Source organism: Athene noctua, chromosome 20 (assembly GCF_965140245.1).
Source record: "Athene noctua chromosome 20, bAthNoc1.hap1.1, whole genome shotgun sequence".
Taxonomy (NCBI): Eukaryota; Metazoa; Chordata; class Aves; order Strigiformes; family Strigidae; genus Athene; species Athene noctua.
Window position 1 is genome coordinate 2,026,118 of NC_134056.1, and position 15,721 is coordinate 2,041,838.

At 40.4% G+C, this 15,721-nt stretch overlaps 1 protein-coding gene across 3 annotated transcripts in view; it reads right to left on the minus strand.

The window, feature by feature from the left end:
* Positions 1–15,721, minus strand: part of RABGAP1 (RAB GTPase activating protein 1) — a 73,534-nt gene that overhangs the window by 17,282 nt on the left and 40,531 nt on the right. For all 3 annotated transcript variants that reach the window (XM_074923469.1, XM_074923470.1, XM_074923471.1), the window contains exons 14-15: positions 2,440–2,553; positions 1,420–1,494 (exon numbers count right to left, since the gene is read on the minus strand). In XM_074923469.1, the coding sequence (XP_074779570.1) occupies positions 1,420–1,494; positions 2,440–2,553 (189 nt within the window). The remainder of the gene's footprint in view (positions 1–1,419; positions 1,495–2,439; positions 2,554–15,721) is intronic.

The window sequence follows — 15,721 nt, forward strand, 5'->3', positions numbered from 1 at the left end:
TTTCTTTTTAATATTTATTTTCCCTAGCAGCCACACTCCAAAGGCTGACTTCAAAGAGAATCAAATAAAAAGAAACTTATTTGAAATTTAGCCTTTTTAAATGCATACATCATTCCCAGAAGCAACAGCTATTGTTAAAGAGAACTCCAGAATAATACATGGTTCATTCCTGACAGTGAGTCTCTCTAATGCAAGGGATATTTAAAAAAAAAAGGGACATATGACAGTGAAAGACAGCTAAAAGAAAGCACGCGTGTTTCAGTAAGTGTTCAGTTCTTCTACCAGAAAGTATCACCCTTCTCGATCTGATTCAGTGAAGTAATAAAGAATTAATTGCTCATCAAGTAAATATTTCAGATTAAAAGAACTAAAACACTGTTTTCATTAATCACTTGGCTTTTGAATGGAGTTTACAATCTCTTCTATATCCTCCCCTGACTTTACATTATGGAAAATCCTCCACTGAAGACCAGACTTCCTCTTCCACTGAACACAGCAGAGAAGTCTTCATACTGAGTTCTCTATGGGAGCAACAATCACTAAAAAGCAGCTGAGGAAAAGAAATCTCAAAACACTGCTGGGCTTAGGAACTCTGTTCAGTTTCAACTGCCCATGCCTGCAATAGAAATGCTGATAAAAAGCAGACATTTCTTTAAAAAAGAACAGTCTATAAATAATTTGTACAGACTTTTAATCCTCTCATATTTCCCAAGCATGAGTGAATCTAAAGCTTTTGCTTCTGATATACAGTAAGCATAAATCTCTCTAGCTTCTGAACACACAAGCAATTAAAGGATATTACTCTGATGAGATCACTTCTACCAACAACAATTAAGTTTAAAAAAAGCGTCATTCAGTGTCTTTTCAAAAAAGCAAAATATTATTGTATCCTTCACTAACTTCTCAAACCAAGAAGCAGAGGCCTACAATACAACAGCCCACACTGGCAGCACATAGTTCAAAGCAGAGACCTAATAAACTGACATCCCATCCATGTCAAGTGTATACAAGACATATGGCAATTACCATCCAAATTTCTGACTGATTCCAATAGAAATGTCTTCTAAAAAGCTTAAATCTGACCTTGAAACCCTTTAACAGAAACATTTACAGTGTTGTCTTACACACAAATTCCATGCCTACTAGCGATCATGAGTACAAGCCTGCAGAGTTTTGAACGAAGGGGTCCTGAAACAGAAACCCAGTGAAATCAACGCTGACTGTAGGCAAGTTGTTAGGAACAGCACAGCAAGTCTTAAACAATGTACTCTTCTCAGTCTAAAATCACATTATTATTGACCAACATACACGGACGCGTGGCCTGCAACCCTACTAGTTCAGGTGTTACCAACATTTTGTTCTAGGCAACTGGAGCAATATTTATTCTTAAAACAAATGGGAGAAAACCTCACCACTTACATGTAGAAGCAGCACAGCAGCAAGAAATGATTGGCCTTGACAGTAGCCAATCTCTTCATCATAGACAGAGTAGGCCTAAAAAAAGAATCAAGACTTTACAGCATAGCTGTCTCAATACACATACAAAGAAAACAAAACACTGAATTGAACGTAGCTCTATAAAATATTCACAGGATGCATCAGTTGACTTTCTAATGAAGGAATAACCTGTCTGAAAATCAGAATGTGATATGTAGTGGCAGGGGCTGGTTACAGTGATGCACTAAGACTGCTGCAGCCCAGTAAACTGCTTATCTGACTGCTTTTACCTCCAAACAGGTGCTGCAGGGACACTGGGAAGAGAAACACTAGGAACAAAAAAAGGAGGAGTGCTGGAAGCTTAAAACATTCCGGTTGAGATAACCAAATACAACAAGAAGCTGTCCATTTTTGCTAATTTCTCCCTTTTAATAAGCAACTTCAGTGCACGTTTATGGCTTTATAACATTTATGTGGTGTACACAGTTACCTCCAGTTTTAAAGACAACTATATACGACAACTGCTTATGGCATTACATGTTACGCATAAAAGACACACCCAACATCAGAACTTTCTTTTTCAAGTGGCAGTATCAGCATCCCTAATTTGGCCAGGACAATTTAGACAATACTGACAACCAGGGAGCACGCTGCAGCCAAAGGTGAGCTGCTCTTGATCAGTATGGAATTCGTCCTCATCTCCATCACAGCGGATAATTTATCCGGCTTGATCCAGGCTGACACATCTGGAATCACATGAAGGCTCTGTACCAAACACTTTAGTGTTCAGGAATCCAGGAGGGCTTATTCCTCCAAGTCTGCTATGGCACTACAACCAGCTAAACGTCCACAGTGAACCACCAGACTGAGCCCAGTGCCAGAGCCTGTCTCCACGAGACAGTTAGTGGTAATACATACACACTCTTCTCAGGTAACAGTTACATCTGTTAATGATGTTAAACACAAGTAACCAAAACCAGTCAAGAGGAGTTTCAAGAATACCTTGCATATTTTGTACAGGGAGTCCTGGCCATCTCCCCCAGTATCTTTAAAATAATCATGAGCAGGGAACGTTCGATTGATGTCTCGGGTGATAGCACTGTCTTGCGGAGACTCCTATTAGAAAAAAAATATTAAAATGTAAACTAAAACACATCAAAAGAATGTAAATTACAATATGCTAGGACTGAGAGTTAGGAGATTGGCATTGTGTTCTGTGCACTGTTCTGAATTTAACAAAGCACAGTCTACTCAACCAGAACAGGCTGCCTGCAGGCTGGCAGCTCCAGATCACAATCTTGATAGATTTGGTTACCTAAGCACATCTGGAAACAGTCAGCGAGTGGCACAAAAAGCACACACTAAAAAGTGTTCCAGGACATTGCAATGCAGATAGAAGCCTTCCCTTGGAGTCTTCTGAACGCAAGTACTGCCCAGTCGCATTTCTTTTATCTCACACTGGTGGAGAATAACAGTCAATTGTAAGCAGCTGCACGCTGCTGTCCAAAATCCTGCCCCTTAGGTTCAGCTAGAGAAACCACTCTTCAATCCCTCCGCAGAATTAGACAATAGAAAAATAGAAAACTGAGTATGAGCCCAAGAAGGACAGCACCATACAGTAAAACATTATATAACGCAGGGGCAGTTGCCTGTATAGGCTGGGCACTTCAGCATGAGGAAGATGGAACTTGGTTCTCTGCACTGCTCTGATGCAATCCACTGCAGATGCCTTAGACGTTTGGAAAGCTGAACAATAACAAATAGCATACAATTAAGTAAAGCAGTAGATGTGAACAGTGGACTGAAAAGACCAACTGGAAGAAACACCGTGAAAGTCTGCGTCAAGGGCGAGTCCTACACAAAACAGTGAAAACTCCTGGTGGAGATTAAAGGAATTCGACAAAGTGTAACAATGAAATACAGTTAACAGTTAAAGGGAATCTTAGGACCTTTTCCTCCCTTCTTTTAACTGACTGATTTAAACACCAAATGACCTCCATGAAATTAGCTGGCCACACTGGCCTCCAACAGCTCACCCTATTAGGAAATATCAGTATTGCTGAGGATGCCTTAGAAGGAAACCTAGTCCTACCTTGGAGAAGTATCCAGAAAAAAAGTTTCCTGAATATGGAAGGAAGGAGTTTGTGTCAGGCACATCACGAGAAACCATAAGCATTTGTGAACAATGTTCAGCTTAACCTGATTTGCCCTCTACAACAGAAAGTTCTGTTGTCTGTAGGTATTTCTTTTCGTCAGCGATTGCTCCCTCTTTCCACTACCTAGAATATAACTTCCCTGGGCAGCTAATGAGAGCAAGAGCTCCTTGGTAGCGGGAACCATCTGAAAGGATGCCGCAATAATCATTAAGCAACCACTGGTGGTGAAAGGGTCAAAGGTTTCCCTCTTAGGTGACTTCCCTGGCAATGACTGAACACACAAACAAAAAAAGCCAGTTGTCTTCACATGTGAGATTACCATGTAACAGTGTCCAGGTTAACACTACAAACATGCAAGATGCTCTGTGGAAGCAAAACAGATTTCTTTCATTTTTAAAAAAGTTTTACTATATCCAAATAATTTGTGCTTCTGTTAGACAAACGGAGAAAAGAAGTAAAATAGACAGTAAGAGTACATGATGTAATCCAATCTGACCTAAAATCCAATGCTAAATAAATTTCATATAAATATAAGCCTTTTAAGTCAAAGACAAGTACTATAATGGCTGGCTGTTACCTTCAGCTAGTTTTGCAAGTAGAGAAAGACAATACTCAGAAACAATACTGAAAATTTAAAGCATGTGAGTGCAGTCTTAGCGATAACTTTCAGCTTCTTAAAAGTCTGCAAGAGTGAATTACTGTAAAGCAGTCTGCTTTGCAGGAGCTGTTCACTGCTAACAGCAATTTGTGGTACCAAACAAGTGGGTTTCCTGAGTGTTACCTGTGTTCTGCTGCAATAGCAGAGTATTCTTAAATCCACTTGCCTTTTATCCACTTAAATTTAACAGCAGAGACCAAAGCATCTGGTTGAGAACTCTTAGGATAGGCTTCTCAAACAACCACTCATTATGGCTAAAGAGAACTAATTAGTGGTTGGTCTCTGGCTTTGCGTGACTGTTCAGCACTTGACTCCTATGTTTCAGCACAATTCTTCAAGTAATCTGTAGCATTAGTTCCTGCAGCTGAAGCATAGCTTGGGGAGAGAAAAATTAACGGAAATGATAAGGTTTAAAAAAATGTTTTTCAAACCATGGCTTTGAAATCTCCCCATTAGTACAAACTGCTGCAATCCAAGCATTGTGTAACCTTTTCTTTACTCCTATTTTTATACCTTGCTGTGAGAATTGGCTCAGTGGGCAATTTCTCATGCTTTCAGGGGACTGGGAACTGAAGGAAACCCTTCTGAACCCACACCCTTCACAAACTGGGATTGAAAAATAGAAAGCTAAGAATGACAGGAAGAAAAAGAAAGTAATAAAGAAAACAGAATGGAAAACAGCCATGAGAACTGAGGCAAGTGTAGTGAAGATTAAAATTCTCACAACAATTACTGCTCTGAAGAAAAGCAGGAAAATGTAAATGCTCAGACTAAGAACATACCCTTCCTCCCCCTCTTTTATGCACTTTAAAACATTAGAGGAGTTATACTGAAACCTTCCCCTCCAGTTGATTTAGGAAAGTACATGAGTAATTATGGAAACCAAGACGCAGTCCAGCAGATAAAAGCTCATCTGTTGTATCAGCCTGTATATAAAAGCATACTGGTTCCCACCTCCTAAACCGGATACACTTACACGACAATTTCCTTGTACTTTGGTGATCTTTCAGGAACCATCCCAGGATCTGCAAACCATACCCTGCAGTTACAGCCTCAATCAGCATCCTCAGACTGAGACTGCGTGGCTTGAGAAGCTTCTTCTGTAGCTTAAGCCACAATTAAAAGATATAGAAGAGCTGGAGTTCCTAGTACCTCTCCACGGGGCTGAACTACTTGGAGTTTTCAGCAGCTCAGGTTTATTCCTCCTAATTCCCTATGAAAACCCAAGAGGACGAAGAAGCAGCAACAAAGAATTGCTGAAGGGACAAGATCTATGATGGAAAAAACCCTGCAATAAGAAATCTCCAGAGCAGCAGAGGAAGTTGCCTGCTAGAAGCAGTTTTCCACCCAAAGATCAACTCCTGTCACACCAGAGAAATCTGAAGGGGGCATAAAACAAAGCCTTTACCTAGACAGAGATTGACTTTGAAAATATAAAAATGGTGAGGTCCAAACTATAGGTCCTCCCCGCCCCCATCCCCAGAATGATTCAAAATATGGCAGTTTGCTCACTGGGGTGAGTTACCTGACACATCCACCACAACAAATGAACTCTGAGGCTCGCTCTTGCCACGATGGGACCAATTTTCACATTGCAATTATTTCTTAGGAAGTTCACACAGAACTTTGTCGCACGGTCAGAGGAGGGTCACTGTGAGGAGGGTCTAGAGACTCAGTTGATCAGTGGAATTTTACCTGCTTTGCCCAGGGTCAGATCGGCACGCGGGCCGTCGTTGCAAATCCTCTCTGAGCAAGGCATGGACGAGCCATTCAAGAGAGCACCACGGCAGCGACAGCTTTCAGCACTTGCAGCAAGCACAAAAAGCCAAAACTCTCCGCAACTTTCACGGGCAGCAACAAGGGCAGTATTACACGAAGGGGCTAAGTTATTTTAAGCAGGCCTGTATGTTTTAAGTACATCCGAAAATACTAAAAGGTCCTTCAATAGCTATTTTCAATGTTCACAGGATACCATCTCACCAGGCCTATTTTGCAGGTTGATGGCATTCCCAAGATTACTTTTAATAAGCAATATTTACACTCACTTTTACACAGAGTGTATTTCCTGCACTTGCCTTCTTACCGAAACCTTCTCACAGTGGTTTGGTTGAAGTATTACACCTGTTACCGAGACCTTCAGGAAATAACACAAACCCCACTTTCAAAGCAGCATGTTTGTTAACTTCTCACAAGAAACACTGCCAGCAGAGTGTGTTACCTGGGGTTAGCGCTTACCAAGAACATTCAAATAAATAGTATTTGTGGAAAAAACCTGAATTTCGACAAATTAGGAATGGTTAGACAGCTGCGATTTGATACAATAGTGCATTGATACAGCATACTTTCAGCCCAAATATGGCAATATAGTGCAATTCTAAAAATAAAAGTGAATCCCTTGTGATATCGAGCCCTTTCGCTGTGTTTGTTTCCTTTTAGGGCTCAAGTTTCCCACAGGAAAATTATAGAGAGGAGTTTGCCTACAGTGCCCTACATCATGTATGGATAAAGCATAAACACAAAACGCATGCTGGAAGGTTTTCCTGCTCCTGGCAATTACGTAGAAGCCAGAGTATTTAGAGCAATTGAGATAAGAGGAAAAAACCCCACCCACTCCCAACCGAACGCACCTTTATCGGCACAGTTACATAAAAGTCATCTGAGACAAGACATGAAAACATGTGACGTATCATTTATTTCTTAAATGTATTTATGATCCATTCAGACCTTTCAAATAAAGTGTACAAGTGCATTTCAGAATAAAAAACTACACTCTTCACACAGCTCTGTAGAACACTACATTTCATCAAGAAACTTGAAGCAAAAACTTCCTATTAAACCACCCATGCATCCTTTGGCTACAATAATATCACTGATCAACAAGTACTGCTATTCAATTCTTGAGTTTCCCTTTAAAGAGAAGGAGCATCCTAAAATATGCTACCCCTTCCAGAGACCTCTCTTTAAAGAGAGAATATTAAATAAATTAGCTAGGCTTTTAGGCAAAACAGTAAGGCTACTTAGTACTGTTGATGCACGATCCATATATTTGGAGAACAGGCAATCCTAGGCTATGTGAAATGCGTCAACAGCCCTTGAAATTTTTAGTATCAAGATTACATCAATCCAGAACAAATGGCAGACAGAAAATGTAACCAGTGGAACAATCACTGAAAACTGTGCAGTTTCTCTAAGGATGGGAAGTGCTGACAACAGATTGAGAAAAGTGTTTATAAAATTCGCTAAGAACCACACTGACATTCTTAAAATTACATATTGTACAAAGCCCTAAACCGTGTGGCTGTGCAACCGGTGCCACGTTACATTGCTTGCTTCAAAATACACATATATATATATATGTGTGTATATACTATATTTTAAAACAAGCAATTTAACCTGGCAGTAGTTGTACAGTCACACAGTACACATATATATATGTATGTACATCTACAGCAAAAAGGAAACAAGCCAAGAGATGTATGACACAGCTGGGGTACAGATCATCTCAAAGGGAATAATACATTTCTTTTGAGTTTTAATAGCTCATAGCAAAATTACCTCTTGGAAATAATTACGCAGAGATTTAGAATCAGATATTTACATGCTTCTGATTTCTCTAGTTCCATTTAATATTTAAAAATATGCAAGTATTATTTTAAATCAGTAACATTTGTCATTTTTGGCTCAACGGTAGTTTTTCTTGTTATTAGTCTTAGTTGAAAAATCAGCTACAGAAACGTCTATTAAAATGATGGGGCAGAAGTACCCCTCTCCCCTGTATTTTAACAACAGTTCTGAGTTGGCACAAAATACGCAATTCTGGAGCCACAACAACAACTCTTCCTCAGCTGCCTTGCATATCGAAACACCCATCTTCATCTTCCCTTGGCAGAGCACAACCAGAGCCAGCCCAGGCAGAGCTGAGGAGGAGCACAGACTGACACCCCCATCCTCCCCACTGCCTCAGAATTACACGCGGCGTTAGAGAGCGTTAAGGGTCAGACTGGCTCCAATTCACCTGTTCGCTTTTCTAACCTGCTTTGGTGGATTTCTTCCCCATAGTTCTTAATAGCAGGGGTTTCACACTCACACCGTTTTCTCATCTTTTAACAGGAAACAATTTCCAGCATTAAAAGGTGCACAAAGTTCTTACAAACACACACATACACATTCTGACCTGTGTTTCTGTCTATTCTGGGCCTTTCCACTGACACTCAGGAAAAAAACTCCCAGTTGTAACACCACTCGTGTAAGGAGCTGGACTGTCTCTCAAACAAAACTCCTCGTAACGACCCTCTGCCAAATGCCAAATCTCCACAGAACACACTGAAATCATCTCACCAGTGGCTTCTGCTGTCCCAGTCACGGTGAAGGAAGGCGCAAGGAGACAGGCAGGACACAAGAAAAGCGAGCATCCTTTAAAGTAAGATTGCTCCACTGTATTTCCTTCAGCAAAGCAACCTAAAAGCACATGCACGCATAGCCTCCCATGCTTGCAGTTTAATTGTAAACAGCATGTGGAAAAAAAAAAACCAAACAATTAAAAAAGGTACTAATACAATTCTGAAATCCCTGAAGAAAAGACATACCCACGAGTATTAAGAACAGTAAAAAAAGCTCATCATTAGCAATTGCAAACTCGTTTCCATCCTGTTGCATTCATTAGAGGAATACAAAATTGAATGTAGTGTTTACATGCTAGAATTACAATAGAAACTAGATTTCAAAGGTTACATATGGAGAGAAATTTATCAACATAGGAACTTGCAAAACACTGTGCTGTACAGCATTTCTCAAGACACAAGTCTGTGAAGACAATATACGCGACTGCAAATCCTTCCAGACAGTTCAAAAGCGTGGCTGGAGGTAATGCTGCTTCCCGTTATCTGAAAGGATTAACCGCACCATTATTTTTAGTAGGTTTTAATGACAACAGTTTAAACCTCAAGAAATACCTAACCCCTCAAAAACCGAGGTGATCAGAAACATACAGGTACCTTACAGCCCTCACGGTTTTATTTCTTTGTACACTAAACATCAATTCCTTTGACAGCATCTACAGAAAATGTTTTTAAAAAATGTTTTTATGAAATACTTTTAATACTCAGTAATGCTAATATTTAAAAATACTTCACAGTGTGGTACTAATGTAACTTCATAAAACGAGCAATTTGAGTTAGCTAAAGCTCAAAGCCTTACATTATATTAAAATAGTCCAAAGATTTCACACACACACAAAATCACTAGCACTATAAATATACCTAAGCCACTTTAGTGCAAAGTCTGGTTTTGCTTCCCCTGACAAATCCCTCTATATTCCTGCCAGCACATTAAAATGTCATCCTTTACTAATCTAATTATTGATTTTCAAGGATTCATTTACAGTTGAAATCCCAGAAGAACTTTTTTCAATTTACCATAAAAGTAATGACTTGGTTTATTAAGCATTTGATTGCTTGTATCACGTGATCTTTGTAACATTTACGAATGACTCGCATATGCACAGCAGGATTTGAGTTCATCTTTACAAGGAGTTACTTGAATTTATTTAAGTTTTTAAGTAAAGGATCTCCAGTAATGACCGTCAGAGAGAAGCCAAAGGCTTGAATTACAAAATTGCTATCCTCATCTTACAAATTCATGAAAAGAAAGAGGTCAGAACAAAAAGTTCAGACTCCCTTCCCTCCTCCTCACCCCCCAGGGTACCCTCGTGCCGCATCTCCGGCGCTGCCTCGCGCGCAGGGACCGCCCAGGCGCTGCGCTCCTCTGCACCACCAGCGACTTCAAAACGTCTTCATCTACCTAAACCCAGATTCTCAATATCAGCTAACACAACGTGCATCCACCCAGCATTTCTAAAAACTTCTCAGCAAATAAAGCTACTGGTTATCAAGCCCTGTACAGGTCCAGTCCCGCAGTGACTTGGCCTCGTGGGCTCGCCCCGGAGCAGAGCCTGCACCTCCTCGGATCAGCTCGGGGAGCGCGACGCTCGCTCCAAACATCTTCAGGACTAAACAAAGATGACTTCAACAATTTCTGTTTCTCGATTCAAGTAATCGCCAGTTCACTAGCTTAGAGAATCCGTTTTGACTGGACCAATTGCTAAAGCACACCAGAGGCTGTAAATAAACAACCTGAACCAGGATGTAAGAACATAATTACCTTAATGTTTTCATTAACAGCTAAAGCCCAAGAGATGTAAATATGATATGGGTGAAATCCACAAACACTTCCATTTGCAACCACCACTAAACACCCGTGGAGTGGACACAGACAGTGGCTTGTTTTCAACTCTGCGAAGGGAATAAAAACTGAAAGGTGATGGAAGTCAGCATAGAGTGGAGAACCACCAGCAATGCTGCCTGCATAAGCGAAAAAAACCTGGAAGGCTGACTAAACAAACTATATCACACTGGATTATTTCCCTATTGCTGGAACACCTCAGATGGTCAGCCACGACCCAGACTGGTATTCCGGTATTATCCCATTTTACCGGAACTGGAATGGAGGGGCTGGATCACCACTCCAGGTCTGAAGGGAATGGGGCGGCCGCGGGAGCCCCAGGGCTCAGACAAGCTGCCTTCGGAGTGCAGCAGAGCGAAAGCAAGAAGGTTAAACGCCTTCTTTTAAAAAAATGTATTGTAAAGAACAGGACCCAAATTAAATACTCCATTGTTTTGACAGAAGTGCAATTCATATCCTACCATCAGCACAGGCACAGCTGTCCAGCAGGTTTCTTCTGTTTCCGCTGACCACAACTTTCAGTTTCTTTCTCTAAATACAACTGCATCTGGTTTTACACATACTAGATTTTAATTCTGAAGAGCCTATTCTCTTCCACAAACATTTTACATTCATAATTTTAATATTAAATAGTCTGCCTTCCTTTATCTGCAGAAAATGTCTTTCAAAGTGGTACCTCTGCAATGCCCAGGCAATAAGGGAACTAACAACTGAGAAGCTTTAAGACATCAGCCTCTAGAAGTCAGAACTTCTCTTCTCATACAAAATGGGTTGGTTTCATATCCCCCATCCTCCTGAAGGAGGGGCTGTTTACTCTGATGCAGCCAGTCTGCAAAACCTGATGGCCCAGCGGTCTCGGCAGCTGCAGCTTATCCCAAGGTCTAACCTGACCTAGGCCACATGGATTTCAAGCCCACACAGTTGTGAAGTGTTAGGGGTCCCAAAGTGACTGATAGACCTTATATATTGACCTGAGACCACAACCACACACAAACAACGGTATTCATAGTATAAAGAATATAAAAGATAAAAAAAAGCCCTGATAAAAAAAGCTCTGTAGAGCTCTGGCTTTCAGCAACAGAAAGAGGAGAAAACAGACTGAAACGGGCTGGTGAGACGGGCTGGTAAAATCCAAGTTTACCTTGAGCGATACCATGGAAAGGATGTGTCCTTTGTATTCTGCAAAGTCACAGAAGTGAACAAAAAGGTTTCTAAACTCAACAAGAAAATAAGGGCGAGGTCAGGCAAATGTTTTAGCACATGCTTCAAGTACCCAGAACCAAAAATGTGTTAAAACAACAAAAGCCCTTCAAAACCTCCGCCTCCTCTTCTTAAATTGACTTACAACAGATTAATCAAGTAATTGAAAAAATTTTAAATAGGCTTTCTGTTTGTAATGCCTAAAGGTAGACTCCTATGCCCAGATATTAGTTCCTAAGAAATATGTTTTTTTAAAGCACTGACTTGAATTAGAAGTTCTGTCAACTTCAAGCCCTGATGTGGAGTAAGATCAGACTGAAATGTTTCAGAGCTCCTGATTCATGAGGGTTCAGTACATCCGTTATCCTCGCAGCAGTTGGTAATACCACAATAAATATCGAAAAACGTGCTTATTAGATTTGCATACGGAATGCTTCCGTCTCACATCAAATACAGGCCTTGGAAATGTCTTTTTCAGAACAAACTGCTGAAATTTAGGACTTTTAACAGGTAAAACCTCTATATGAGTGAGATTGGAACAGTGTCATAGCAATACAGTGCGAGACTGACATTTGGAAATTCTCCTTCGAGTCTGCTGTAAGAAAGCCTCTTTGCGTAACCTCGTGCTACACTTGCAATTCTGTGCCTTGGTACTTTGTACCACTTTCTTCTTGTCAAAGATTTGTGGTAAATATTCAAGACTGCCCCTTGGCACTCTGACACTGAGCTATGTCAGAATTCTAACAAACAGAAACGAATTTCTGAGTGATAAGAAGCTTCAACACAAGTACAAAACCCCTAACAGCAAATACAGAATGTAGAAACTAGTAACATTTAATTAAAAAAAACTGAATAGTAGATAACAGCAAAACTTCTGTTTCACACAAAAAATATCTGCTGACTTAAAAAATACCGTCACTTGATTGGAGACTACAAAAAAATAATATTTCACAGATTTTCTCCCAGTCTATTTGGAAAATGACAGTATAATCACAGCCCAAACTTCCAGTAAGATTAAAAAAATTTAAAAACTCAAGAGTTCTAGATGAAGCAAATTATCACTCTTGGAGAAGTTGTGCGTACAGAAATCCTTCCCATGGTACTAAAAAAATGTCACTGAATTGCATCCTGCAAATTGAACCTTCTAGCAGCTTAATTTGAAAGTGAGGCAGATAACACTAATAAAAAAAAAAAAATTTTATAGTCTGAGATGGAACTTCAAAATTAGTTCATTTAATCATATCACAACACGCAATTTGTATGAGGATTTGATTTCTGTATTCTCCTCCGTGTGGCATTTATCTGTGCAATGCTCTTGATACCAATTTCTAAAGCACCAGGCACACTCAGTTACAAATATAGCCAAGAAAGGATTAGTTTCATATGTACAATGATGAAAGTGATCCACTGGAAAGTTTGCTGCCTAACAATTCAGAGCACAGATTGTGATGAAAAGGACTACTGTGCCTCATGTTAACTGTATGACAAAGGATATTATATGGACTGCTGAGCAAACAAGGTAATATATTTCAAAATTATTTCTTCCACAGTTGGCACAGTGAACAAGATTCACCCCCCATGCAATTTCACTGAAGGCAACAGACTCAAATGTTATGAATATTTAAAACAGCTAACCACATACAAATCTAGATCTACATTAAATTAACTTAGAGAAAAAAAGTACTTTAAAATTTTAAAAAAATCAATAAATTAACACAGACAAAAATAGAAATATTTGACATTAAACTAACCTACTGAAGCAATATTTTTAAAAGTGTCTGTAAAAACACTGGATGAAACTTGAATGCATCAATTGGCTGCAACTCCTCTCCGTCCTCATTTCTTGGAGACCTTCAGATTCTGATTTTCACCTCTCATGGAAAACATCTGAGCTGATGAAGGCTTTGAGATGAGTAAGGCAACTGAACAAAAGGCTGGCTGTTAGGAATGTTATAACTGAACCTTAGCTGCAAAGCAACAACAGCTGCAAGCATGCATCTGCATCTGTAACAACCACTACACTTTAAGCACAATTCTAGGCTTATAGCTGAAGTAGCAACTGCTTTATCTCGAGTTAAATCTCTATGCCATGATTTAGACCCCTATACTACTTTTTAAAATCTTCCATATTCTCAAAAACTAGCACACAATGCTCCTATTTAAACCCTCTATCCATGCCACTAAAAAAAAAAAAAAAAAAAAAAAAGGCGCAACAATCTTTGCTCTCCAGCTTCCACTTAAACCTGAAACTGCCATTTTTTTGGGTTTCAGGCCATAGCAGATTCTTTTCTTCTATTAAATTTAATCAAATGCTATTTCAATGATAGATTGCATCACTTCAAAGACTTGGAAATGTTAGATAAGGTGAAGAGTCAGAGAAAAGCTATTGGGAGTTTACCTGAGAGGCTGTTCCAAAAATACCACACACACACGCTTTGATATTAGTGACTAAAGCCCTTGAATTGTTCCCCAAAGCCCACCTTTGCTGTAATACCTACAAAACACTTGAGAACAATTAGCCAGCTGATGTGCTGTGAGCTTATTATACCCTTTCTAAATGACTCACTACACCCTTACACTCCGCTCCCCCCACCGCTGTCTGCGTCTCTCACCAAAATTCAGCCTGCAAGGGCTCTGCAGAAGAGATCAGCTCCGTCGTGTCTGTGCAAGGATCACAGCGTAAGCCCTGGCTCTAGACACCGCCTTATTGCAAAAGGTAACGAGAAACGTCGTCGTGAAGGCATCAGGGTTTAGACAAGCTTTGTTCTTAAAATTGCAGATGAACTAAGGAGCAAGTTGATCTTGAGAGGTTTGGACTGTGGATGAAACACGTTGAAAGCAGACCGAGATACGACTTAAATGTGCTTTGTAACAGGGCTCTGAAACCCAAACTAGGCAGCAGTAGCAGGGGGTTCTGCCCCATCCAACCCAGGAACAGGTACACGCCACAGCCCCGGGAGGAGCCCCTGCCTGCCAGCCGTGAGTGCCATGCCAGCAGCGCTCCATCCTGCCGCTCTCCCTTTCCTTCGCTGTTTCTTCACTGGCAAGCTCACAAGACTGTACTGGAGTAACCGTGGGTGGGCAGCAAGCAGGATGGTCTGTAGGAATGGTTGCACGTGACAGGACAGACACAAGCTGTCACCCTCCAGGGCAAAGCACAAAGACGAGAGGCCGGGGCTCCTGACAGACAGAGAGGAGGGTACGCGTGTGCTTGCGGGGGGAGAGTACTGAACTAGAGGATGATCTTGATCTCTCACAACAGCAGACCTGAAACCATTTAACAAAAATACTGAGTCTTCCCCTTCGGCCAATAGAATTGCCCTAATTCTAAAAAAAAAAAAAAAAAAAAAAAATCAGATTACTTTTCCCCAGTATTTTTTCATTCCCACTATGACTAACAGCACACCCCAGCTGTCACACACGAGCCCGTAGCAGTCCAACGCGTCGGCGTACGACCAGCTCTCAGACCAGAGGTGTGGCGGGGCAGCACCCCTGTACCAGGGACAGGGGGAGAGAAGAGGATGCAGACTGTAATCCATTATTACAGGAATACTTGGTTCACTTTCATTTTCCAATATGGCATCAGTAAAGAGATAAGGATATCCTTTAGGAAAAGCCAATCAAATTTGAGGGCCATACTGCCTTCTTAACAGCGTTACAGAACTCAAAAATATTTACTCTAAGCTAGCTTGAAAAAGCTTGCTGTGGTCAATGAGATTTTGTTTCTCAGATACTGACTCTGACCAGTTAGATACGCGTTTGCCAACAGGATTTAGCTCCTGCTATATTCGAACCATCTTTAATCCCATGAAGGCTAAAGAAAAATGTCTCTGATTTAGCTCTGTGCACTTATGAATAACTCAAATACTACAGTTAAATTTACAGCATAGTTCCCTTAGCTGTTTAGAAGACAATTGTTTTCTTTGCTTTCCCCTTAAGTTCTAGTATGCAAAATATCAGAAGAATTTAGATTAAAAAAAAAAAAAAAGGGCACATGTTATTTTTAAAGTTGTTCTTGAGAAAATTTCCA